General features: G+C 41.6%; 1 protein-coding gene across 21 annotated transcripts; it reads right to left on the minus strand.

Annotated features, from left to right (window-relative positions):
- Positions 1–477: 477 nt before the first annotated feature.
- Positions 478–26,323, minus strand: c2cd5 (C2 calcium dependent domain containing 5). 21 transcript variants are annotated; one of them, XM_072385740.1, is made up of 30 exons: positions 25,979–26,323; positions 25,412–25,514; positions 24,934–25,020; positions 24,596–24,767; positions 24,411–24,506; positions 23,979–24,134; positions 23,667–23,898; positions 21,183–21,346; positions 18,172–18,260; positions 16,584–16,692; positions 14,187–14,240; positions 11,749–11,863; positions 11,514–11,612; positions 11,322–11,433; positions 11,128–11,207; positions 9,797–9,983; positions 9,558–9,722; positions 8,656–8,700; positions 8,059–8,199; positions 7,917–7,980; positions 7,744–7,805; positions 7,549–7,647; positions 7,343–7,432; positions 6,917–6,995; positions 5,874–5,960; positions 5,362–5,394; positions 4,893–5,024; positions 2,625–2,818; positions 2,371–2,517; positions 478–2,275 (listed from the first exon to the last, which is right to left on the minus strand). In XM_072385740.1, exons 2-30 carry the CDS (start codon positions 25,499–25,501, stop codon positions 2,150–2,152), a joined length of 3,306 nt encoding a protein of 1,101 aa, XP_072241841.1. In that variant the 5' UTR covers positions 25,502–25,514; positions 25,979–26,323; the 3' UTR covers positions 478–2,149. The 21 variants fall into 21 exon arrangements, with proteins under 21 accessions (XP_072241841.1, XP_072241848.1, XP_072241843.1 ...); XM_072385747.1 differs by having other exon boundaries at positions 4,923–4,994; positions 16,584–16,695; XM_072385742.1 differs by having other exon boundaries at positions 4,893–4,994; positions 16,584–16,695.
- Positions 26,324–27,226: the final 903 nt, after the last annotated feature.

The raw sequence follows: 27,226 nt of genomic DNA on the forward strand, positions 1-27,226 counted from the left end.
GGACAAACCAGATTTCACTCTACTCATAACTTATCCGCTCTGACTTCGTGTACAATCATAAACTGTATTTTAAAATAAAACAAAGCTTCTCGTTTCTTTAGACTGTCTTTCATCTTTATTAAGTCAAAACTTCAGACATTCCTATGTACGTTATTTTGTAGGATTGTGAAGTTCGCAGGTTCCCTTGTATGTTTACACATGCATGGGTGTGCTGAGAAAATCAGTTTTAAACTAGAATAAATTTGTAACATTAAATATGCTCCCTTATTAGTTTGAGCTTTTGTCTGTCATTGTCATTTTTATATCTATAAAATTAATATGACTTTTTTTTTCCTGCTGGCAAAAGTTTTGCTTTTGAGGCATTTCGAATTCATACCTTAAATTCTGGTAACTGATGGTCGCTTAACCTTTAATGGGGGGGGGGCAATAATAAAAGCTAAACTCAGTTTAAAAGTTGTGTTGAGGAAAACGGAGACATTTAGTTTGGCTTGAGTTTATTGTGCAACTTAACAGGCAAGCATACAGATTCATGGCATCAAAGATCAAAGGTGGGTCTGCATGCTGCGAGTCAAAAAGCAAAAGAATCCAAATATGTACATTCAAGTTTTAGACTCAATTATAGGAAACGTATCATAAACTGCTGATCACACAAAACAGATTAGAGTACCACTAAATCTCTGAAACGCAACTTTTATCGTAAATTCATGGGATTCATTAATTGTTTGCTACAAAAATACTTACATTTGACTTTAGACAACATTTACACATTTACTTTCAGGGGACACCAGCACTAGAAGATGCTTCTTCCAGCACTGGACAACAGAGATGGACAGATGAGAAGCAAGACTCTTAACATGAGGGTTAGTATCAAGCCGAAGTGCTGGAGCTTGGCAAAGGGAAATTTGACACTAAAAGCGAGGTGGATCAAGATGAGGAGGAGCTGATCCTACAATGGCCAGTGAAACAAGAATTGCTTCAATACTAAATATAATTTTATCCTATATAAGTATTCTCTGGTAATAGACCCAACAGACCACCTTCAATGACATATCTGCTTAATTTATTTCCATTTAATACTTTACCCATCACCATTTGCTCACTCACTCCAGTTTATCTGGAAATGATGAAAAACCCAACCCACCATGCCACTTGATTTTTCTATTTCTAGACTGTAAAAAAAAAAAAAAAAAAAGTAGTTTTAAACTACAAAATAGTCATTAGAATACAGGTTCACAGATGTTTTGAAGGGGACATTCTCACTACAAAGACGTGCATATTATGCCTGTAATCTGGGACTTTTTTGACAGATGAATGTAACTTGATTCACTTTCCAAAATGAAAAACATACATAAAGCCATTATTTGACACTTAGTAAAAAAACAACAAAAAAAAACTATCTGTACGTTACTGCCTTTCAAAAATACTGAAACTGACAGTAATTAGGAAGAAGATCATTCCATTACCAAACCAATATTAAATTTAGATGCATGAGACTTTTAAAAACTTTCCAGCATTAACATAAAATGGATCACAGGCTGACCTGCGGACATTTGGAATCTTGCCTCTAAAACCCCATTCCACACTTAATGTCATATTCCCCAAGAAGAGCAGCGGTCTACTGAAATATCAGATACTTGTCTTGAATGACGTAACTCATTCGTAGCAGATTGTAACACTGCACTGAAATTGTTTGTGTCGCTGTTTTCATGGCCACTCAAATTACGTCTGTGATATCTGGATGGACAAATTAGTGATAGCTGCCTCACTCAAGCCCAAACACACAGGGATGGCCAAAACAGTGTAGCTATGGGTGACCCCGAGTGTGGGACGGCTGGAACACAAAGGAAAGAGTCAGACCGACAGGGTCCTTTGGCCAAAAAGGTCTGAAAGACTCTGTGCGTATCGGTATCTTCAGCACAAAGTGTCTTCAAACAAATAGAGAAGCACACTGCACTCTTATGTTGATACAGACACACTGCGTGTTCTCGAGTACATTAGTAACTGTTTGTTTAATATGTGAGAAAACCTTTGGATCTTTAATAGAGTTTAAGGCAAACACAAACTCGCGTACATTTGGACGGCTAGACTTAAGGGTGTGTTCACTCAGACTGTGCCTCCTGCTGGCAGAGTCAGAGTCACTATTTCACTGTCATGTCGTCACATCAGTTGTGCTACTACAAGAATGTCCAATAGTCGTCGTAGAGGCCAGGGAGTCTTGGTCAGATTCCCTGACGCAGATAACAGCATCGCCACTCACATTAATGAGACACTGAGCCTAAGAGAGAAACAACAACACATTGTTATCCCAAAAGGACACTTGGTTAGTTACTTCCAGCATGTGAGTTTTAATACACGAGTGAGTGTCGGCACCTGGTTCTTGTTTGGATTTTCCATTAAAACGCAGTCTTGCATGCTGTAGGACACCACTGCATTGCCACCCAGAGCGGCCACGTGGGCTCGAACCATCGCAAACACCTCCGCTATGAAAGAATGGAGGAAGCCACTAACTCCGCCTTCCTGCAGGGGACAAACATGTTTTGTCTAATTAATGTTGACCTTGTACAAGACGACTCTGTTGGCAAAACACACGGCCATTTTACATTATTTTTTACATCATACATCACCTCTCGTAAGGATGTTGTCTCTCTGATAAAAAACATGTTGATGATCCCGAGGTACTTAATGATGCGTGTCCCGGGGAGGAAAGAGAGAGGCGTCATCTTCACCACGGTCACCGAACTGCCTCCAAATGAGCGACTGGAGCGCAGTGAGCGGGAACGGCCCTCAGGCAGCGGGCTGCTGTGCTCCAAAGATGAGACTGCAGGTTAAGAGAGAGCAAGCAGAAGGGCAAGAGGCAGATGTGAAAAGACAAGAGGCAGAAAGAGAGAGGGAAAAAAAACAGACGAGAAGGAAATGGAGATACCAGAAAACATTCAGAAAGAGTGGAAAAATTTAAACAGATATAAACCTTGATGCAAAAAGAAGTGTCAATGAGAATGTCCATGCAAAAAAGGCAATCCTTTTAGCGTTTTCACAGCAGAAGTGACGCGTACAGCTATGCCAAAAAGAGCTCAATTTGATTTATAGCGAATGCTTACTTGACCAATACGTTTCTTCTGGTTAAATTGAGATAAAGTGATGAGTGCCAGTGTGTTGAAAAATGGTTCATACTTTTTCTTGGTAATAAACAACATGGCCTTTTTTTAAAAGCTGCTTTTTACACAAACACTGGTGTCTTGAAATGTTTTAATGATGTACTCCGGAGCGGTAGTATGTGAGAACGCAAATGTTCGCGGAGGATTTTCCACCCAGGTACAGGTAGAATCTCAGGGTCATTAGCCGATAGGACAATGTACAAATTTGTCAGTATTTCAGAGCATTTCTGACCTCTGCAAGTGAATGTATGTGTGTGTGTGTGTGCATGTGTGTGTGTGTGTGTGCTGGTGAGATTTTATCTTTTCTCCTGATTTGCGTGCTACTTTCCACTCGCTCCCCACCATTGTGGATATGGACAAACACATGCAGCACTGATACCAGCACAGTAAGGAGCCTCTCAGCCATTTTCCAGTGTAATTACTGCATTACGTGCTGCTCCCTGCAGCATTAAGACGATGATCCAAAGCATTCAAATGAAGTCGTCAAGAAACTGCAAACTAAAATGCAAATTTAACACTTTGGAGTCCAAAACTGAATCCCATCCAGGATCAAATAAGAACCGATGACCAGAGAGATAGTGAGGAGGCTCAAGGAGAGACGAGCAAATCAAATTATAAGTCATAATATTGTGATGAAAAGGCTTTGCTGTCGATTATTGAAAAAGTATGAACAATTTTGGACAGGACATTTGTAGTGAAAATACACACAAAAAAAAAAAAAATAGTTCCAGTTGTTTTTAATCATCATTAAAACTTTTGGAAATAAAAAAAAAGTCTAAATCAGTATTTCGCAAAGGTAAAAGCTTGGCCTCGGCTGTGTGTGTGGTAGTAAGCTGCCTACGTGTTAGAAGTACAACACATTGCATGCAGTGGTGTGTTTGTGTGGTGTTAAAACAATCACTTGGAAAGCATGCGCTGCCATGCATGTCATGCAATAGAGGCAAACAGACAGTTAGACAATGTCTGCAGACAGACAGACAGACCTGGGCACAGCTGTTTACACGTGTGAATGCATTATTTACAGTGAAGTACATGAGAGAATACTTCTATCTTTTGGCATTTGTGAACGAGGCTAGAGACATGGAGACGGACAGAGACAGCTATGAGCTGAGCTGGGCACATGTACACAAACCAGAGTGTGAAAGATGCTCAATTGTCTTATGTAGAGTTACCTGATGTGGCTTCCATCCGTCAAACCAGGAACCTTCAGAGCCACACATTACACAAACTGTGCACAGGGCTGAAAATCATTCTAGCTCTTGCAGAAAAAAAGCATTGCCCCCAGCCTACCATGATTATCAACAGATAGTGTTCAAAAACATGATTCAGACATGAAATGTTTTAGCAGTCACACTCTTTATCCTCGAATCATCTTTTTCAACTCAAGTAGGCTCATTGAAGCAAATGCAGAAAGAAATAAAAGAGAATCTTCAGCAAACTGCTGCAACATGCAGATCCGAACAAGAGCCAAGAGGGAAAAATGCTTCATACTGAGCAAACTAGAAGAACTGCATTGAACTGCATTCTAACTTTTTATCATGGCAACAGGCTTGGCTCGTTATGATTCTTCTGAGGTGCTGCTTGTCAGCTTTCACACTCTAGCTAAAAAGCCAGTGCTTGATTTCCAATGCTCCGCCCATCCTCCCTCCCACCAGCATGCGTGGAGGGGTGTGTGATCGTATGGCAGCACGTGTGATTGCTTGTGAAACTGTGTTCTGTATTTGTGGGTATGATCACCAGAGTGTGCTAGAGACTGTGTCCTCCTACTTGTCTTAACTGATCCTCGTCTTATGGTGTGAGCTTTCAGCCTAAGCAGCTCTAGCCAGGTGCTGCATCTGTCTGCAAAGGAACCGTAATCAACGGAGGCAGCTGGAGAGAACACACGCACGCACACACACACACACGCACACACACAAGCACACACACACAAACAAACAAACAAACACACACGCGCAGCCCACACCCAAACAGACACAAACGTAACAAAAAGAAAAGAGAACAAAAAAATAATAAAAAAATAACAAGACACAATAAACGAACGAAGAGAAGAAAAGAAAAGAAAAAAAAAAAAACTGGATGAGGTTTGGGAGCGGTGTAAGATAACTCTGTCCGAGACAAAAGGATGAAAAGTCAAAACAAGGCAGTGTAGTTCTTTCGGTAGCAGGAGGTGGGGCAGAGACAGATATAAGAAAAGGAGGGGGCTTACCTCTTGATGAGATATTTGTACTCTCTGGGACACCTGTTACACACACACACACACACACACACACATCATCGTCTACTGTTGTGCTTCGCAGAAAGTGAAGAGAGTTCAGCATTAAATTCTTGCCCTCGCCACCAGGTTAATCCAGCCCGTTCATTGGCTTTCGGCATCATCCTAAAACTAAATGTTCCGTACGACAAAGACTCCATCCAGGGGTCGACCTCGGTACTGGGAAACTACTTCACGACTGCGACAATTCATCTAGAAAAACGTCACGCTGACATACCGAAGGTCACAGCTAAACAAAACCAACCGGGCTACTACAACATTGTCGTTTATTTACCTGCTGAACAAACCATAAGCAGCTGATTTTGGCAGAGTTTTGCAGCTGGGGTGTATAAAGAGACTGTACCTGAGATGTTAGTGGAGGAGATGGGTAATAACTGTTAGTGAGGCAGGGCAGGAGGGGAGTTTGGGAAGATAAAACAAACGAAGAAAAAATTGTGAAAGAATACCTGAGATTTTGGAAGACGGCTGAGAGTTGGACGAGTCGGCACATAATTCCAGGGGAAACTGCAGCTGCTCATCAGTATCAGAGCCTCCTAAAAAGATAAACGCACCATCATTCAGGTTCGACTTCAAAAGGGTAGTTTGATTTTCCTACTTTTCCTCAAGTTTTCACTTCATGCAGCTTCACAAGCTAATTTCTCATTCTGTACAGGGTGGGATTGCTGCACCTTCACTGAGCTTTGAAGCTCTGTGTGAAAGATAAGCAGACAGAATGGGGTCATTGTTGTTGCCTTCAAACTTTTAGATATGTACACCCTTTTGACTGGTACTGTAACACAAAGCAGCTTTGAAGAAAACTTCTGAAATGTGGCAAAAAACAAAACAAAACAGGCTTTTCCACCGACTGACTTCAAGCAAATGAACTGGGTTATGTAGCGTCATTAGCTTACACAAGGCTGTAATAATTAGGAAAGGCATAGTGGTTGCCAACTGGAAATAAACATGGAAATAAATAAACAAACATAACCATAAGCCAGGATATTTTCTTTCATGTCTTTTCTCTAGAAACAAACAGCTGAACATTTGCATGTGTCGAAAAAGTCAGAACTTCTCTGCAGAGGTGTTTACAGACCTTTTTCTTAACCTTTCTCAGACTTATTAATGAGAGCTGCATTCCACTTACGGTTAATGATGTTAATTACATGATTTCAAAAACATCATTGCACATGCTTGTGGTGGAAAATGAGATGGGCTTGAGTCTGTGTGTTTCCAGCTACGTCCACAGTTACAAAGGCAAGCGCCTTATGTTACATGTTAGCTATAAGCGTGTTAGCTGATGCTCGCACAATGATAACATGGCCTTTGTTCCCAGCTGTTAATAAATTGGGTTGAGTGAAACATCTATTTACTGCATACAAAGCAGAGCTGTAACTGATCTACCGGCTGAACTAAGGTAAGGTGATCTGAAAGATACTTATGACTTTGAGTGAGAGGTAAATAAGGCAAATTCGATCAAAGGAAAAAAGAAAAAAGTTTAAAGCTGACAAACCTTTGGGGATGAGCTTCTCAGCTAGCTTCTCCTGAGTCTGATCCTTGTCAAACGTCATGGCAACTGCTGTCACTGCGACCTGGCAGGATAACGTTTTTATATGCTTATTTTTGATAGGACAAAACCTTTTCATTTATTTATTTTTTTAGCATATCAATGACATTGATGATGTTGGTGTCGATTAACAGTCACCCAGGTCATGGTAATTCTAAGAGCTTGAATAAGGACACTAGAACTGAAAGGCCTCTTCAGGTCTAAAACTAGTTAGTGGGGAGTTTCTGTTCATGCTCGGCAGGTCATCGAGGTCAGTCGGATGAGAGGTGAAACGTCATATGAACCAAGAAAATTGAATTTCAGTTGCCCTTATTCAAGCTCCTAGGATGACGTGTTCACTTTGATAAACACCTGTGACGATGTCAAACTTACCTGAATGAGCTCTTCTTCTGGTACTGCTACGGTGAAGTTGAGATGACAAAGACAGCAGGGAACCATAGAGCGCAACTTGAAGTAAAAACTCTGAAACAAATATGAGGAATCGTAGACTTGTATCATCTGATTCGTAAGTCAGTCATAGCGAGAACCATTGTAAACCCGAGTAAAAGAGTGCAACAGGATAAATAAAAGTTTCTCACCTTTAGCAGATTCTCACAAAGGTCAGTGAAGATCTTGTTTAAGCCTTGGTTAGTTAGATTGGTATTGCTCAACCTCAAGATCCTCACCGATGTAAACATCTGTGACACAGTAAGACAGTGATACAGTATAAACTTACAGAAATAGATTATATTATTGACAGAGTTTCGATAATTATGTTCAGAGTGAAGTTGTACCTGTATTCCTGAAGTCCAGTTATAAATCCCAGGCATGGTCTCAGTATTGCAGCTGTAGAAACCTGAGGACAACAAAGAGAACAAAACACCAATGTTAGTTTCTAGTTTCTATTAGTTTTGCCGATCAGGGGTAAGTACAGTGCACGAACATAGATCATAACTGCGGCACAAACCTATAGGAGGATTTGCATCAGTGAGTAGAGAGTGGATGTCCTCAACAGCATCAGTGTCATCAATCTAGAGCAAAGACAGCAATTAGCAACAGCAGTTACCTACTGCATAATTACTGTTTCTGGTTTGTACATATACACACACCTCCAAGACAAAGGCATCCTTTTTGCCGTGGGACAGATCCAGTTCTGATAATTCATCTGAGCTTTCCGAGTGAGAGCGAAAAAGTCTGGAGCGCTGCCTCGGCTCAGGTATCGGGGAGCCCACCCCTTCCTCTGTCAGCTCCTGCAAGCACAGAGATGGGATATTGGTGAACAATGGACCGCCACAGCAGCCCACATCTGTCCTGACCGTACAGGTAGTATGATGACTATATTAGTAACACTCCACATGCTCACATTCACTCCCTTCACTCGACTGATACACACAACCACAACTGGAGTTAATGTGAATATCCCTTTGGAAAGTATGAGGTGGCAAAATTACACAAAGACCATGAAAACATACGTGTGAGAGTGTGATTGGGCTGAGCAGGCGGCCGTAATTCAAATACATAACACATCAAAAGAATACAGTGAGTGCCCTTCAAAGACCGTACAAGGAGTTACACATCCTCTGGCCCAACCCAAAGTACAGAGTTAAGAGCTGTTAGACGGTTACGGCAAAGGTGGTGTAGTATTACAGTCAAATATTCATCATGCTTTGCTGTGTCTTTTGGCTAAAGGCTGGCATGCTCAGTACCATGTTTGTGCCGCAGAACACCTCAGGGTCCAGGGCAAATAATTTCTTTGATGATCAAAAAGAGACAAGAAGGTTAAGTTTATCACGATTCACAAAGAACAGAGCATACAGTCCAGAGCAAGTATTCGGACAGTTACTTTTGTGGGTTCTTCAGGCTACGTGGCTCCCTTTCTAGTTACAGTAGAAAGAAGTGTGTGAGATTATATGCACCTTTTAACGCAGAGCCAAAAGTTTACCGTCTCAAAAGTACTTGAAAAGATGTGGATGACAAAACGCTCATATTTAATATTTGATGTGGAATCTTTTGCAGGCATCAAGTACTTAACTGTATAGTTATTCATTTTCTTATTTACATCTTTTGACTTTTGTTCAGTCAATAGAGCCTTTTTTCTTGTATGTTTTTTTTAATTCCAACCTAGCCTTTCCACTCTAATCATGATGTGCTCTGTAATTCAGACCACAAAGTCCTTCATTATTCTTAACAAGATGTGATGTAATAAAAGCTTTCCTTTATCATGATAAAAAAATAAAAATAAACCTCTGGTAAATCAAAGATAAGCTGCTCCTTTCTCCTACAGGTTTTCTAATTCTACAGCAAACAATTGCTTTTTTAGCAATGTAGCGTAGTGTTGATTTTTCACAAAAAACCGACAGCCTCGCCTCTAACTAAACTCTCAACATTCAACTGGGCCACGGCACACCAGCACCCAAAAAAAAGGAAGAAGTCTGGTGGAAGATATAATTAATACATAGAACCTGAACAATATACACATTATAATTATCCAAATACAATACTTGCAGTCTGGACTGTTTATCACCTGTATGTATACTTTGAACACTTAAGGACAAATCTCACCTTTAACAAATTCATATACTGCTCAGAAAAGTATTGTATATCTCACCGGAGGGTTTATTTGATAAAGCTCTTTGTTCTTGGCTATGGCGTCGTTGATCCTCTTCTGGATAGTCAAAATATGCTGCTCATTGCTTGGGTCACCAGGAGTCTTTCCTGCAATCTGAATACCTCCCGGTGCAGGCAGCGCTGTCAGGTACACTCCTGTAGCAGACTGAACAAACGCACTTTTAACTGACTCAGTTGCCGCTCACAAATTCATGTCGTTAGCTCAAAATGTTTACCTACAGCTAGACCCAGGAGCATGTTCTCGCCAACGCTGATCTGTATGCGGAGACCAAACAGGGCGTTCATGCTCCGCAGTTTAAGTTTATTCATGAGCTGAGTGTGCAGCTCATATTCCATGAAAGGCAACAAGTTGGAGATGGCTGTTGCGTTGACCTCTCCCTGGGCTTTCTTCTTCAGACGACAAAGTCTGGAGGACAATAAGCATCGGCATTAAAGATGTCCTGTAGACATTTCTCTTAAGTGAACAAGTTATGTTTACAGTCTGCGTTACTCACTTAAATACACTGTGCATATAAATGTCAAATATATATACATATCTTTCCTCATAAAACTTGAAATTTGAATATCTCTTGGGGACTGATATCCAGACTGATTTTAGATAGGGCAGACAAAAACAGATTGGAGCAGCTAAAGCTGCGTAGCTATCTGGGCAATCTGATCGCTCAAGTTGAAATGTGAGGGTTCTTTTTCATCACAATATGTAGTTAAAGCTATGTAGCTAGATTCAGACACTGCAGTGCCGAGCAGAAAGCTGCAGCGAGCAGCGGGACATGAAAGACAGAAATGAGTTCAGCACTCTCTGAACAGAAAGTAAAATAAATAGTCTGCTGGCACTTTAAAGGGAGGTCTCTGCAGAAGCAAAGCTGGAGGGAAACTCTAGTTTGACAGCCACGAAATAAGCATATTTGCATTGTTAACACCCATGTCATTACTAAAACACCCCCTGCAGATAGGCTGGTCATACAGGCGAATCTAATGCAGTCTGCGGTCTAGACATGCCTGTGTGAGCACATTACAGCTAATTTTGGCACATCGTGTCACTTGGATATCAGTGCACCACAGATCAAGTGTAGTATTGTGTTATCAGTATGCGAGTGTGTATGCGAAAAAAACAGAGCAGACACATTTCAACTTTGTGTTATGTGCGTTATGCAGCACTCAGGACTATATATCAGATAACATTCCATATATCACAGAATATACTGTGACTGAATATCTCAGTCACAGTATATTTCTCTTCGCGGATCAGCTCATAGGTCCTCATGGGTTTCTCTAGTTTAAATTCAAAAGTGCATCACTATATATACATATCTCTTAATACATCAAATTTTGCTTATATAATTCGACTGTATAAATCGTGATATATTCACTTGAAATATTCAGTTCAAAGCTCATCATTTAGACCTGGTGGTAGTGGTAAGAAAGACATACCATAATGTACTTTTCAGTTGATAAAATCTCATGTTTTTCCTCTCAGTCATCTTTCAAAACAGCTGCCATCCATTTCAAATTGATTACTAACACCGATCGGTGTTTGTGAGGCGTTTTACCTGGCCTGGATATGGCAGCCTTTCCCTGTGACCGCTGCTTCTGCTGGCAGGTCGATTGTTGTGAACAGCACATCGGGAACCTTGAAAAATAAAAACAAAAATCCATGGTTCATTTGTACATTTTCAAACCGTGAAACCAAACAGATCTTAAACACGTAGAACACTTTCTTTAAGAAATGTCATGCAACTGCCACCTTTTGCCGTCTGCAGTGGTAACAGTAGGTGAGCTGGGCAGGAAATGGCATATTGAGCTCATCATATGGGATGTGACAGAAGCCACAGGTTGGGGGTGATGGCTCCTCAAACCTGGTGAACAAACCAAACCGTATGAGATCAGCCTCTGTGAGTCTTTGAAGCAAAATACACAAGCCAAAAGAAAAACCAACCTGTGGTCGGTGCTTCCGATGTCAAGGCAGCCTTCGCGCATGTATCGATGATTCAGTATGGCTGCTGTGCCTGATGCTGACAAAATACAAACCTCTTCACTGTGTTTAGCAGAGGCAGAGAGGTGGAAAGAAAAGGCAGAAGTGTGAGACCAGGACCTGAAACTTTGTGCACCAAAGTGAGTTCAAATGTAAGACGGCAGTATTTTTCCCTCACATTTGTGCATGTGCTACATACCAGATGCTTGTGCTTTCACTGTACCCTACAACAGCGTGGCAACCGAGAGCTTTGGCGTGAGATTTGATCTCCTGACGAATCTCCTCCCACCAGGCATCACGAGTCTCTGGCTCATCTGCAAAACATAGACATGTGATTCTGAACAGCTTTCAACAAAACATCTGAATTAAGATGAATTGCCTTTCAAACCTAATTGAACACTTAAGTCTAGATGACATATTACCATTAAAGGCATATTGAAAAAGAGACCCTCACAATTTCAAACAAAGTAGCATGTCTGAATCTAATCTGACTGCTTTGACTTACCAGAAAATAAACAGAAATCCAACAGAACAGTTTGTGTTTTTTGGTGATTTATGAGTTGAATGATATATCAAAGCAAGCCCAAAAAAAACACAAACAGAATTTTGGAAAACAAGATGACACTGAATGATGTGAGTTTGGGGACGATGACGATGATGAAGGCAAAGTCAATGACTGGATTAGTTGTGAGTTTTTGATGGTATTCTTTAGCTGCACCCGATCTAAAACTAGAGATGCACTGATGACAATTTTCCCGGCAGATTGACGGAACACAAAATATCTTTTTAACTTGTAATCAGGTTACAGGGAAACTTTTCACACTCGGTCACAGTATATTCCTCTTTGTGGAACAGCTCATGGCTCCTCATGGGTTTCTCTAGTTTAAATTCAGTGCATCACTTCACAGGACAAAAGTTGTTTTTTTTTTAAAACAAATTCTAAATCAAGTGTTGTATTTGTACTTTTGCGAGTAAAAAAAAAAAAAACCCTAGAAAAAAAAAAAAATAATTCTTTCCAATACCAGAGAAACACTCTTTTTACAACTAAATTGCTGTAAGATGTGCATAACATGAACCAAACCTGCTAAAATAAGGTGACTGAATCCTTTGTGTGTTGACCCTTTGAGGGCTATGGCGTACAAACACATAAGAGTTTACGTCCAGAAACTACCTTCCAGGGTAAAAAACCCCCAAAAAACTAAACTACGACAACATAAAGAGGTGGCATTAACACTGCGTTCTGCAGGCTGTAAAGGGCCACAGTTTCTGAGTTTCTGAGATAGTTAGGCTAGTTCATTATTTCTGACTGGACTACAGAAAAAGTCCAGCCCACACAAAAAGAACTGCCAGCTGTTTTGCAGAGAGGTGAATATTGATCAATATAGTTTATACCATGCATTTTCTATACTCGTCTAACCTGCAGGGGAGGCTGGAGCCTATCCCAGCTAACAATCGATGCATCCCTACCAAAAAATAACCAAACTCATGATCACTCTTTTGTCTCCTTTCAGTCTGCTGCATTACAGAAAGGAGACAAGAAATAAACAGATAAACCTTTTTTGGCTGTGTCTATAACAGAGGGTGCCTGAGTGGTAAAAGTGCGAAACTCATCTCAGTCTTCATGGTTGCTGAACAAAGTGAACATAAAAAGACGCTACATTTGAGTATTGAGCGGCACCCCCGTGACTCCCTGGGACGGCAACATGCTGACGGAGCCCCAGAAATAAAGAGGAACTGAACTGAAATGGGGGAGAGGAATGGATGAGGGGAGAAAAATGGGTGATCAAACTGAAGGGACGAAGAATAATGATTGATGGTCAGGCATCAGGCCCACGAGGTGGGTTCTGTAAAACCAGCAGCAGCATGTCATACAGGCACAGGTTCACCAACGTGCACGCTCATGACCATGTGCGCGCTCATGGGCATAAAAGGGCCATATTCATTCATTAGAGTCCATCAAATCTTGTCTGGTTTTTAAGTTCGAGAATTGTGAAAATTACTATACTTCCTCCAATCCCCAAGCTCACCTCCTTTCCTCCTTCCCCTTCAACATCCCAGATCCAGTTTCAATTTTCCTTAAGTGTCTCCCATTCCCAATCAATCTGCCTTCCATGCATCCATCCATCCATCGCTCCTCTTTCACTCTCAGTATGAATACGGCCCAATGAGTTTGGGATGCACATGCCCAGTCAGTGGCTCTTTGTCACAGAGTAAACCTCCTAAACCTCCTCTGGTCTAGACAGGTTTTTAACCACAATACCGATTCAGGAAGCATTACAAACAAGGCTGGGGCAACGTTGGGGAAGAGCTGCAGCTTTTTATGGGCAGCAGGATGAGCTGGTTGGGGGGTGAGGGGGGAGGCCAGACTGGATGGGGTGGGGTGGGGTGGTGACACAGAGCATGCTCAGCTCAGCACACACTCACACAGATTGGAGAGAGGAGGATGACAGCTCACTGAATTGATCAATTCTCAGTGACACACTATCGGGAAATGTTAGATTTATATGTGGATGTTTACGCTGACGACTCCAAACGGGTTCAATTTTAGTGGTGAATAATCTAAGAGGGCACAACAAGTGTAGCTTCATTGAGCTGCCATCACTCCTGTGGGTGAGAGCAGTAAAAGGGGGGAAATACCTGCAGTGACACTATTCCAGTCTAGCAGTTTGTATGAGCGCGTGTTACCCAAGGCTGGGCCAGAACACACCGTTAGTACAGAAAAGAGAGAAAAAGAAAAGAAGAGACAGTCTAACAAACAAGCACATCACAACAGCAGCACTCCACAGTCACTATGCAAAAAAACGACAGCACTTCACAGTCACTATGCAATGTCAAATTATAATCGGCTTACTAAAACAATCTCAAAGAGGATTGATGAGGAAAAGAGTAGTACAGAGATGTGTGAAAGCTTCAGGACCAGCTAAAATTTTAGAAAAATCTAAGGATAAGAGAAGCCGTAGACAATACGAAACAGAGCATGCAATACAGTCAAAACTAGAAACTTAAGGTGTCCTGTGGAGTTTTCTTGTAAACACATCTATCTACATGGAGAGATTCTCAAAACATATGCAGTGTGTGTATGGAGACAGAGTGCAAAGCTTCAATCTCTAAAAACCACACCGACTGAAGGGGGAGACAGCAAGTGCTGCAATAAACAAGCAAGCCAGAGGAAAAAACGACCTTGACAAACTTAATTAATCTTAGTGCCTCTTTTCTTTGCCCTGCTTAACGCAGTACTGCTAAATTGTAAGACATTAAATACATGTACACAACTATTTGACTGAATCGCAAGGTACTGTTATCTAACCGGACAGTGATCTAAACAGTGCACAATTTAAGTCATCTCTCAATGCCTGAATTTACCTTTATCTCCTAAATGCTCAGATCTTCGCTCTGGAAACTTGTAAAACCTCATTTAATTTTCCTCATCTCATCTAAAGCTCACCCCCAAACATACAGCAGCTCTTTTTTCATGTTTTTGCTAGCAGGTGCACGTCAGAATGAGGAACCTTCATGCCAGTCAGTTGAGAGCCTTTATTATTAGCCTTTATTGTGGACTAGGCTTAACTGCACTATGTCTCCTCACATAGCCAACATTCCCTCCTAATAAAAGATCTGTACATAGGTACAATTCCCCTTTTTCATAGGAATCCTTCCTTTAGATGATAGCGTTTTCATAGGAGCAGTATTCCTAAAGACTAGTGTTTATGTGCACGCAGAGCTCTGCTTCCAGATCAGCAGGAATGTCTTTCTCCTCTCTACAGATTTCACAGTAAATGCTGGCATTGTAACAAAACTGTTGGTGAAGCTAATGTCATAACACCTTAAATCATTGCTTTTTGACTCAGTGGAATAGTGGGAAATAATTAGAGTATGTATAGCATTATCGGCCAGACAAACAAATTAGCAACACACAAAACACTGTTCCGCGGTGCTACTTTAGGTCAAAAACTCCACCGGATACCTTTGATGTTGCTGCAGCTGAATGGCATAGGTACAGCAAACAGGGCTGTTTTCAGACTTGCTTTCAAGTTACCCCTGAGGTTTGGATCAGGGAGAAATAATAAAACAGAGACAAGAATACTGTATGTTTTATCAAAGTCTGCTCAGATCCTTTTAAAGACTACAAAATCCTTTGTGGGTTTGCTCATTTTGGCTCCCCGTTTCACTTCTGAAAATAACCCTGCTTATACTGACCCACTACACAATTATCAGGACTCCATCTTTGATTCAAAATGGGTCAAGACCTTTAAAATGGGCAACAGACAAAAAGGATGCTCGCCTAAAGAACAAATATCTGTCATCAATGTAATTCTCATTCAGGTATCTATACAATATGAACAAAAAAGGGGCATAATTTGAATTCGATAGAGATAAGAATATTTCTATCTGAAAACTCGCAGCAGCAAAGCGTATAACAGACACCACAGCGCCTCATCATGTTGCCACCTGCAGCCAACACCACCACACATTAGAGAAGCAAGCAACAGACTGGAGCCATGCACCACCATAGCACCTCACCCCAGCACGTAACATAGCATAAATGCACAGATACAGACACACGCACAGCCTTTAGGTGACCAGCACAGCCACACACACACAGAAAGTCAGTCAAAACACGAGGTGAAAGTTGCCCCTATCCATAAACTGTGTGATACACGCGACAAAAGCCTGTCCTCACATTCGTCTCCACCTAAATACTACTGCTGCAAGCTCTCAATGTGAGTAGGAACAGCTCTTGGCATGCTTAAAGACTTGTACATCGTTAAAGTCTTTCATCATCTTTTCGCTAAACAATCAAATGGTCTAAGACGATGACCACACACAGGAAAACTGTGCACCACCAGAAGATAATAGACACACAGGAAAAACTGCAACACTAGAAGATAATAGGCAGCACTGACTAACAGCCAGCTGTAACAAGACCAGACACTCACATGACACCAAGTCAGTGGAGGACTGCACTCATGTCATTTCACAGAACAATGGACAAGCTACATTGAGACTTTGTGTGTTCGTGTGTGCTACACTCACCAGGGTTGTGTATTCGGTCAAGTAATTTGACAGAGCGAGCGTTGACCACTCCACCAACATGAAGCAGAAAAGCGGATGGGAAAGACGTCAAGGTGAAGAAGGGAAATTCCTGCTGATGGAAAACAGTTAGGTCAAATACGGCCCGAGGAAACACAGCCATCTTTTCCATGATGTTGGCTAACAACAGCCCCTCCTTAATAAAGTTAGCTCGCTGGTTTAAAATCTTAGGACAATTTTAATAAAGCTATGATCTGCAAATCATTGCATTGTTTATTTGTTTCACATTTCAGCAGCACATCAACTATTTCGGAAACAAACTGAAAGTGTTGTGTGTGGACTTCAGTGATAACACCGTCGGGGTTAAGTGTGAACATGCGGTAATAGTCGAGTGCGATGGAGAGCCCCCATGCAAGTTTTACCCACTTGCTCCATACCAGTTTACACTAGCAAACCCTTGATTTTTCTAAGCTTTGGAGTGGAAAGTGAGGAACACAAAGATAAAGTGGTTTGTGGCTGAGGATCAGTACTCTGATTTACATGCTCATCTTAAACCATCGACAGGACAGCTGGACCTCTGCCTCCAGTCAGATATGATCCATGCAGTAACACACAACGGCAGCTGGAAATACTTGAGACTGTCATTTGGCACGACCTTTACAGAAAACTTTTGGGAAGTTGGGTTTTCAATACATGCAGGGCCGGTATGAGATGAATGGCTTTGGTGGGCACATATCAAGCTGTGCTGCCACCAATTTCTTTCTTGTCCAGTACTCCAGAAAAAGAAGGTGTCAACTAATTTGACTAACAGCTCCTTCCTATGAGAGCAAGGAGGCAAGAATGAGCTGATGAGGTGAGTGTTCATTCCCATTGTTGACATAGGAAATTAAAGTCAGGAAAAGAAGTGAGCAAGGAGGAAGGTGCTCAAGATGAGTATCCAGAAGGCACACACACAGTCAATCACACCCCTTCAGAGTTGAAGGGAATCACTCCTAGCTTCCGGCCCTCCACCTAACATGTTTGTGACTCTATCAGGGTGAGGTGGGTGCAAAAGAAATGCATAAATTCCACCCACCACTGCCCCTCTGAGATCTACAAACAGCAGAGGAGGGTCAGGTTAGGAGTTGACTCAGACTGGGTGGTGGCAATCAGCTTGGTCACGGTGTTTGGGGGTGAGGGGGGAGGGGGGTGAGGAGTGATAAGAGTGTCACACTTGTGGGACATACCCTGGCGTTAAACAATAACCCAGAGGAGGACGCTCCCTGAGTAGCACAAGTGGTCAAGAGGACAGAGAAAGCGAACATTACTCGGTCTTAAACAGACCCATCCCCACTGAGACCTCACCAGAGCAAATTAGAAATATTTCACAATAATGCAGTTGAGTGGAAAGTATCATGTGACCCAGTGATCAGACATCTGAGGCAAATATGCAGCACCAATTACTTGTCAAAGCACCACCTGTCCAAAATATTATCCTTAGGTTGTTTCAATTTATAGTGTTATTTAATGTCAGATGTCTGCACATATGGTCAGCAAGTAAATACAGCACCTGTGCAGTATAAGTGAGTGTAAGAGTTGAGTGTCGCTGTACCCTCTGTTCGAGAGCTGTCTGCGTCTGCTGTCTGAGGAGGGTCTTCAGGGGCCCTGCCTCCTTCCCCGCGCTGCCTCCACTGCCCATTCCTAATCACAGAGAAGAGGCTGGCTTCAGTTTGGTCACTTACGGTACATAAAGCAATGGACCAGAAAGCAAACCAAACTGTCAGCTGATTACTGCATTTCTGACGCTGTGATAAATCAAGTGAGAGCAACTTCTGAACCCGCGCGTGACATCTTAAATTAAAAGCACTGCAAAAACCTGCCCCATCCTCATTCTTAGACTAGCTTACTCCAACCATTTTTCAAAGTACTCTGTTAAACAAATCACATTAAACCACATGCTGGGGTAGGAGAATCCAAAGTAGGACTAAGTCAGTGGTGTTGTTTCAAGGTAGGTTCTGTGCTTTCATCAAGCATGCCGAGTTAATGATTCCGCTAACACCATTCAGGGGGATCTGGGTGTGAACAGTTGCTATTGATCCAGTGTACAAGAGAACCACCAACACTTCACTGCAATAAGTTTCTGTTACTCGATGACACACAGCAGTCCTACTATACCGGCTGCCAGCAGCAGGTCCTCTGTGAAGGACACGCTCTTTCTCAGCAAGGCAGAATCTGAATGGGTGTAGGAGGGAGGGTGCGGGGTGGTTGCTCTGGGGACAGAGCCAAGACCACAGCCCACTGAGCCAGAACCAGGAAGGGACAGAGTGTCTGTGGAGAGGATGGGGGAGCTGGGGCAGAGGAAGATCCCAGGCCTGCGTCTCACTGACTGGGGCTCCTCTATCCAGCAGAGAAACAGATGGAGGGTGCACAGAGAAAAACATACATTGAGAATGGACAAGCAGAGAGCAATGAGGATAGTGGGCAGAAGCTTAATAACCCAGTGGAGAGAGAAAGCGTGACGAGGATGAAGTGAACACAAGTGAAGAGAGATGAAGCATGCAAAATAGGGATGCCCCAGTTATTAGACTGGAATCACTAATACTGTCCTGATTAAAACCATGGGTCATAATCATGGCATTACTGCCCCCCCCCAAAAAAGAAAAAAAAAATCCTCCAAATTACATTTACATAATTACAATTAGAGACAAAATCGATGCGAAAAATCACCCATAATCATAACCTTAACCCCTTACCATGAAGTATGCGTTTCAATTTTAAGAAAACAGATATCAGAATACTGATATCAAAATGATCTTCAATGTCTTCTACGATTCTCTAAACAGTAGCAAGAATAGAAAACAATGAATCGGTGTATCCCTAAAGAAAAATGTTGAAGAAAATCCAGGAAGACAAGTTAACACAAGTGAAATCTTGAGTTGGAAAAGAAATGGATGATACAATTAGGCCCAGAAGTATTTGGAGACTTAAAGCAGAATTTCATTAAAGCATCTTTAGGTTACAGCTATATAATGAATATGAACTTATACGTGTAGACTCTCAGCTTTAATCTGATGATGTTCACATCCTAACTGGAAGAAATTCTGCTCTTTAAGATGAAGCACACTCAAAGGCTCCAATTGGACAATTAACTCAAAAGCTGATTTATGGACAAGTGTGAGGTGTGCCATCGCTCACTATTTCTTCTTCAATTAAGCCGGCAGACGGTCTCTGGTTTATTGGTGTGGAACTTTTCTTTGGAAGTGGCTGCAGTGAAAAAACAACTTGCAGTCAAAGGAGCTCTCTATGCAAATGATGTGACAGAAAACAGAGGCAGCAGAAGGCCTGGAGAAGTATTACAAAGAAAGAAATCTATATTCAGGGACATTCATGGGTCTGGCAGTCGGAGGCACATTTGGTTGGTTTTAGGGGACTTTCTGAGAGTAACAGGGGCAGGGGAGCCCCCTGAAGGACAACATACCTTCGCAAGGACATTTAATTTGACTGCATTTGCACCACATTTGGGAATGCTGCGGTCAAAATTGTGTTGTAATTACATATAATAATAACAATACATATGGACTTGATAAACTCTGCGATTCACTTTTCTTTTTTTTTCCTTTTTTTCTTCTAAAGGTTTTTAGAAGCACATATTAAGAAATTATTCATTTCTATGGTAAGATGGTTTCTGGCATCAAAGCTAGCCACTGCTCCTGGAGACACAAAATCATGGAGGGAACTTTTCCTATGGCAATAAAAACTGCGAAAAGGCTCCCGAAAAATCAGGAAAAATCCCGACTATCCCTTTATTGCAAAGCTGAGAATAAGAGTCAACACTTATAGAAGCCAATATTCATTATAAAACTGTTCTTTCAACGCTTTGACAAGCGGATTGAAAAGAAAAAGAAGAAAACTATTCAAACTATATCAAAATATTTCTCGGCCTAACCATAAACTGCATGAGAAAAGAGCAGAAAAATGGGAGGCAGAGAGACAGATAAGGACAAAAAGCAGGAAACATGAAATGGGAAGAGTTAGAAAGAAGCAGGGATGGGGATTGAGGAGCTGCTCGTCCAATCCTGAAGGTTCTGAAGGGCAGCTGTGGTGACCGGGTTCTTCAGGCGAAACGGCATTGATCACTGGGCTGCGATGAAATGTGCACGAACCAGAGTTCTCCCAAACTTACCATTTCCTCAATAATGGCTACAAATGAAGAAGTGACCTTAGATCAACTGCAGCCTCCTCTAGAGACACAGTGCTTCTGATAACAAAAAAACAAAAATCAGGTGGGAAGAACTAATACAGAGATCTGGTGCATCTCAACGCTATAAAAAAAAAAAAAAACATGCTTTTGTACTTTTTCTCTTTTCCTTTCTTTTTAATAGTGTAAGACAAAAAGACACACCAGGCCACTGGGGACAGATGGGGAATGGCTAAATAAACACTTTCAATACAACTCACAGTAAAACAATATCAAACTAAAACATGAAGAAATGTAGAATAAATGAAGGGATTAACAACAAAGAAGAAAAGAAAAGAAAACCATCACCATAGCAGCACCAAAAAGTGGTGTTAGGAGAAGCGAGGGGTGAAAATGAGAGAGGGGATGGGGCAGAGTATTCTTACCCGTCTTGGGCGTCAAACTGAGGTCTGTGTCTGATGATGAGGACTGACGGCTGCATGGCTTGGAGGGAGAGAAGGGGGGAGGAGGAGAGGAGGAGGAGGTGGGAAGGGCTCTGAAAGGGGTAGGCGGGCCGGAGGACGAGGGCAGGTCCTCACCAAATACCGGCCTGCCAGGAAAACATGACACACACATGTCAGTCACCTCACCCTCTGAGCGTTTGTGTGTGTGTGTGTGTGTGTGCAATGTTGCTCCTAAGTGGGAAGGTGACTTTTTAATGTTTGATATGTTTGCTTTGGGTGAGGTGTGTTTGATGTGCTACGGATGGCTGGGGAACTAAAAAGCAAGCGTGGAAAGCAAAAGGGACAACGAAGAAAAGCACACACAAATCAAACTAAAGAAAGCAACGTGGCAAAACAAACAAACAAAAAAAGGTCAGACTCAACAGAGGATGACAAGCTGAAGCATGTGTCCCAGTAGAGTGAAGCAAAGGAGACTGTAGAGAGATCTTGGGTCCTTCCACAGAAAACCAACGTCGCTCAGACTGTCCACCGACTTATGATTGGAAAAAGCGTCCAGAGGAACAATTTGAGGCCAGTACCATCATTTGGCCCCTGACAAAGGGCCTACGGGTCTGCCTTGCTTCTTTGAAAGGATGCCTCTGCCTACACTTTCAAACCATACACCCTCCAAATAAAACATTCCCATTTTCTTTCTCCCATAAACACATCACCACCATTTCTTTTGCATTTCAAATGTTCTGTCATCCCCCTGCGCTGATTTGCTTCCCTGCCTCTGCGTACCAGTGAAGATGAGTGTGGGAACAGAGATAGAGAAGTTCTGGGACAGTCTCTGGGAGCTGCAGGCCGAATGCACGGGGCTGTTGTGGGTGGAGCGGCATCCGTGGGCAAGGGGAGACCTGGGCCAATCAGTACACAGAGAGAGAGAGACATAGAGAAGGAGGGAGACGCAAGACCGGTTTGGACAAAAGGTGAGAAATGTCCAAATCCAAATGTAGGCAGAGGGGAAAAAAAGAGATGCACACAAGAACCAACACAACACAACACTGCAGTTGAGTAAAAAAAGGGAGACAAAAGGAAAAGAACAGCAAAAAGAGGGCCGAATATTTTCTCCTGCTCTTTGCCTTGTAATCATTATTTCATTTAAAGTCACATGAAAGCAGCAGGAAGCTCATGCACAGCACTCAGCTGAAGCTCTCAGTCACACTGAGCAGGGGTGCAAACAATGAAAAAAAAAAGGCCCAAACAAGCTTGCCTTGAAAAAACTGCTCATAATGGATCACTGTTTAAAAAACAAACTGAAGAAATAAGCAGTGGAAGAACCTTAAACAGCGTTCATTTTGATGACAGATCAATCGTTTAGATCATGTCAGTAAAAAAAGAAAAAGGACACTTAATGTCCCAGCATTGAAGCCACAGTAAAATATCTATACTTTGTGGTCTGTTCTGCAAACAGCAATCTGAAGAGTTTGTTCTTTTGGCTCCTGGAATGTGTGATGGGGATGTTGCCATTTTCTAATCATTATTCAGCTTTACCCCTTCTCTGAAATATTCAAGAGAAACTATTGCTGAAAGATATATAAAACAAAGAAGAAAAATAAAAGTACTTCTATTTTAATTCAAAATTGTGTTTTTAATTGATTATTCTAAATTAAACTTTTTTAGGCTGCTACAAAACCATAACAGAGTAAACAAGCTATTATCTTTTTTTATCTTTATTTATTTACTTTAAACAGAACACTATCTGATCATAATGAAAAACAAGACAAACGGCAGTCAGGTTTATAAGTGAAAAGGTTAATCTAATGAGGGAAATAAATATGCAACAAGTGCGACAGTCAGACTTCCTGTCATTCCTCATTTGTCCTTCATCAAAAACAGCCTTAGAACACATTTTACCTGTCATTACCAAAAGGTCCTTGCATCCCAGATACAGGCAATCTCACTGATAAATGCACTGAATAAATGCAAATCAGAAGGACACATGCACTGAATTGAAGTTACGGGACCAATACACACAAACCAGCTACTTTGGTTGGAACAACAGAACAACGCCAGGGTCAGAAGCAGAGCAGAGCATGCGCACTACAACACACAGCACTGAAACATACAGAGACTGGGCAGAAGGCCATGCAGAAGTAGCTTAAAAGAGCAGACAAGGCTAGAGGGCCCTTAAGGGTGGCTGTGTGTATAGTGTACATGTCGTGTGTGTGTCTCAGGTTGTTTCCTGTTAGTTTCATGATGCAATACACAAGACACAAGAGACACTTAAAATTCAAAGAGGAATCCCAGTAACTGAGACACACACAGAAGTAACTGCCGGACTGTACACAAACCAAAAGAGTGCATTTTGTCCACACGCTCTCTCATACACACACAGCACATCTTTCTCCATTTTCACAAACAAGGTTTCGCAGTGAGACTTGCATTGAGGAAGTCTCCATGCTCGTGTTTTCGGTTTATACTCACTCTTTTCCATCTTTAGAAGGGGAATTGCAGGCATTGGAAGCAGGGGCTGTGTTAGGGTGCGTGTGTGTGTTCAGGATGCTTCCAGAGCTGAGTTTTTCCAGCGAACAGGCAGTACCTATTGCACGGACCACCAAGCCTGATTCTCCCTCCAGGTCGAAACACTGCAAGTAGCCCACCACCGCGTTCCCACCCATCTCTAGTACCTTAAGCCCTATTTTCCTCTGCAGCTCTCCTGAATAAGAAGTAACACACAGTCATGTTAACAAGAGATATTCCTGTTGTTCCACTGAAAATAGGATTAGGCTCTCTTACCAGACATAAGAGAGATGAGCCTTTGACGAGCTTCATTGGAGGCCCGAGGAGTTCTAATACGGTCTATCCACTGGTACTCTGGGTCTTCATTCACCACCAGTTCCTCCACAAACCCATGCACCGTTGCTGCCCGGTAGCCCCGTGGAATGGATGTGGCTGATGATCAAATTCAAACATCAACCACAAAAACTGAAGTCAATTTAGACAGAAGAAGAAAAGTTCCTTCAAATAATTTCTTAAGCTGTTAGCTTCTATTTTTGCAAACCACAGGAATGACATTTTCGGTCACTGCACTCAAAACCCAAAACATCACAAACACAGTGCCACACATCCAACATCTTTAATGCAATGCTTTATAAGTAACCTCAGTATGTAATAAAAATGATGAGTCTGTTGGATTGCATTGTGAATCAAAAGTAAGTTCAGACATACTGCAGAAAAACTTGACCCCGCATGAGGACTGTCTAAAGCGGTTCAAGTCGTTGAAGAGCTCCACTTTGACGAGGACATTAATCTCTCCTCGAATACCTAATGACAAATAATAAATAGACAAAGAATGCAATAAGGAACACATTAAAGGTGCCATAATCATGATCAAGATGAACCGAGTCTTGTACCGTGAATGGTATCATAGATTGGAAACCAGCCAGAGATGACAGAGGCAGCCTCAGTACACAGTAGAGGGTCAATGTCAATGTAAACTTTCCCTATGGCATCGTTAGCGCTGTAAGTGTCATGGTCCAATACTGTGATCTGCAAAGGCTCATCCTGCAAGTCTTCATCATCGACCTACATGACAACAACAACAACAACAACAGAGAAAACAGAGAGAAGATACACTCATCAGGAAAAATTAAACACACTGAAGCTGAACGGACTGAATGGACATTGTGTCATGAATTAAATACCACCACCACTGTCTACCATGAATAGTAGGGGCTCAAAAGCATTTTACCTCAAATTTGAACCATTCAGAGTTCCACTGAGGGTTAAGAGACTTGGGATAAACATCTGTCTTGAAGGTTGTATTTCCAAACTTGACCTGAGACATAAATGTGCAAGATACAGTTTTAAAATGCCTCATTTACTCATTACAACACACAACCCTAATTCCAAGAAAGTCATGATACTGGGTACCAAACAAACATAAGGGAACGCAAAGATCTGAAAATCATTTAAACCCTGTACTTATTCAAAAATGATACAATGATGTCCACAATGTGTTTGGGAAAAAAAGTTGAACCGGTGAAGACAAGAGACGGAAAAAAGAGGCCACAAACTTCTGAGAGACCAAGCACCTTTTAGACAATGTGCCAACTCTTTGGGGAATGGGAATGCACAATGTTATGACAGGATGATTTCTTTTAATATGTGTTGTTAAGGAGATAGAGATAAGAAAAAAAAGAAAAAGGCACACAAGCATGTTGTCTTACCTCTACAAAGGCGTCTGTGAGGTCACTGGCTCTGTCCATCACAGGCAGGTGGCGACCTGCCACAATTTTGGCCTTTAGTTTCCCAGGCATGTTTTAGTTTGATCTGCGAACAGAAAAACAAGTGAATGTAACAGCGGCTTTCGAGCGGACAAGTGCCGACATCAACACTGCCCTTACTAGCGACGGTAAAGACTGGTCATATGTTGTTGACATTATGGATAGCCCCTTCCCCTACAAGCTCACTAGCAAATAAGCTAACTTTTAACAGAGTTGTGGTTTTTTTTTTTGGTTTTTTTTTTGCTTAACTTTAAATAGCTCGTGGACTCAATTCGAAGTAAATCATTAAACCGCCGTTTATAACAAGACAACGGCTACGAGTTAGCTAGATTATGTTAGCAAAGCATGGCTAGCATGAAAAGCCACTTAGATTAACTGCATTGCAGTCAGTATCTCGTTAGCTCTAGTTACCTGATCGGCCATTTTTTTTACGACCATCCCTGCAGAGCCACCACCTATGCTACAACAAAATAAGCTTCCTGCTCCCATTGTAAACAGTACAATCCTTACCAGAGCTATAATATGATCAGACAGCTGTCAGAGCGGCAGTGGGCTCGTTTTACACGGACATTATTGTTGACAGCCCACCGTTCGTCTGACCTCCGTGTCTCTCCCATAACACGAGACGTTAGTTCCCATTACACCACGCAGGAAAGTGTCGTTCAACTTAGAAATATCCACACACTGATATTGCGGCTACATATATATCAATATGTAGGTATTATTAACGGTGTAAGAGTGGCATTACAACCCATTAGGTATCCCACACGTCCCTCTTTGGCGCTCATAGAGAACGTCTGGCTTGATTAGGACCAAGCGCATGATGAATGAGTTTTCACGGGTTCAGAGTGCTGCTTTCACTGACATCTCGTAAAACCGAACATTACAACACAGACATTACACTGGAGCTGCTGCGATAACTAAAATCTGAAAAATGTACAAATACTTCAGACAATATGTGTAAAAAGTTTTTATTTAGACACGAAATCTTTTAATTATATTTTCATTAGCTCAACGTAGTGGATATGCAGTCAAATACAATATACATGAAAGGTAGCGTTCCAATTTCCAGCAGCAGGGTCAATGGTCCATGTCAACTGGTTTAACTTCCAGGATACACTTGTCAGCAGATTCGCATTCTCAGTAAGAGAAATAAACGCTTGCTTAGCTATTTCCACTGATATATTAAGTTACTGTTTGACTAGATGGACGTAGATTATGACACTATCATCCAATGCATAAAATAACAACAGATTAATCCGAAAATCTCTACATTTTCAACTGTCAATTAATGACATTGAAAGACAGATGAACAAATAAGAAAATACTGTATTACATAAATTAAATAAAAAGCAAACCATACCATAACCATACCATAACAACTTCAAACACACGAAGGAGCCAACCTAGAACACCAGTTGGCAAATTCCCTGTTACAGTTAATGGGCAACAAAATTTCATTTGAGCAGGTCTAACATAAACCATCCCACTGCCGTAGTTATTGACTGGAACACCAAGTCTGCAGGTGAAAAAAACAGTCTCCAGCTAATATTCTATGCATTAAAGTTTGTTTATACATTAAACAATGTTTCCTACAAAACCACAATGTCCAGTTAGTCTCTCATTATTCTCCCTTATTTAAGAATAGAATAGAATAGAATAGAATAGAATAGAATAGAATAGAATAGACAAGACAAATTCTTTATTCAACTAGTTTTGTTGTGAACTTGGGTTACATGAATAAACTGAAATGAATGA

This window comes from Leuresthes tenuis, unplaced genomic scaffold (assembly GCF_036924035.1).
Source record: "Leuresthes tenuis unplaced genomic scaffold, fLeuTen1.0.hap1 SCAF_5, whole genome shotgun sequence".
Taxonomy (NCBI): Eukaryota; Metazoa; Chordata; class Actinopteri; order Atheriniformes; family Atherinopsidae; genus Leuresthes; species Leuresthes tenuis.

What these genes read in the sequence shown, in the direction of transcription:
- c2cd5 (XM_072385739.1), bottom strand. Translation starts at nt 25,501, where the DNA reads ATGCCTGGGAAACTAAAGGCCAAAATTGTGGCAGGTCGCCACCTGCCT. An exon ending in TGTTCTGCGGCACAAACATG is followed by an intron (nt 8,200 to 8,655) that starts GTACTGAGCATG and finishes CTGTGCTTGCAG; the next exon opens with GAGCTGACAGAGGAAGGGGT. An exon ending in TGATGCAAATCCTCCTATAG is followed by an intron (nt 7,806 to 7,916) that starts GTTTGTGCCGCA and finishes TGTTGTCCTCAG; the next exon opens with GTTTCTACAGCTGCAATACT.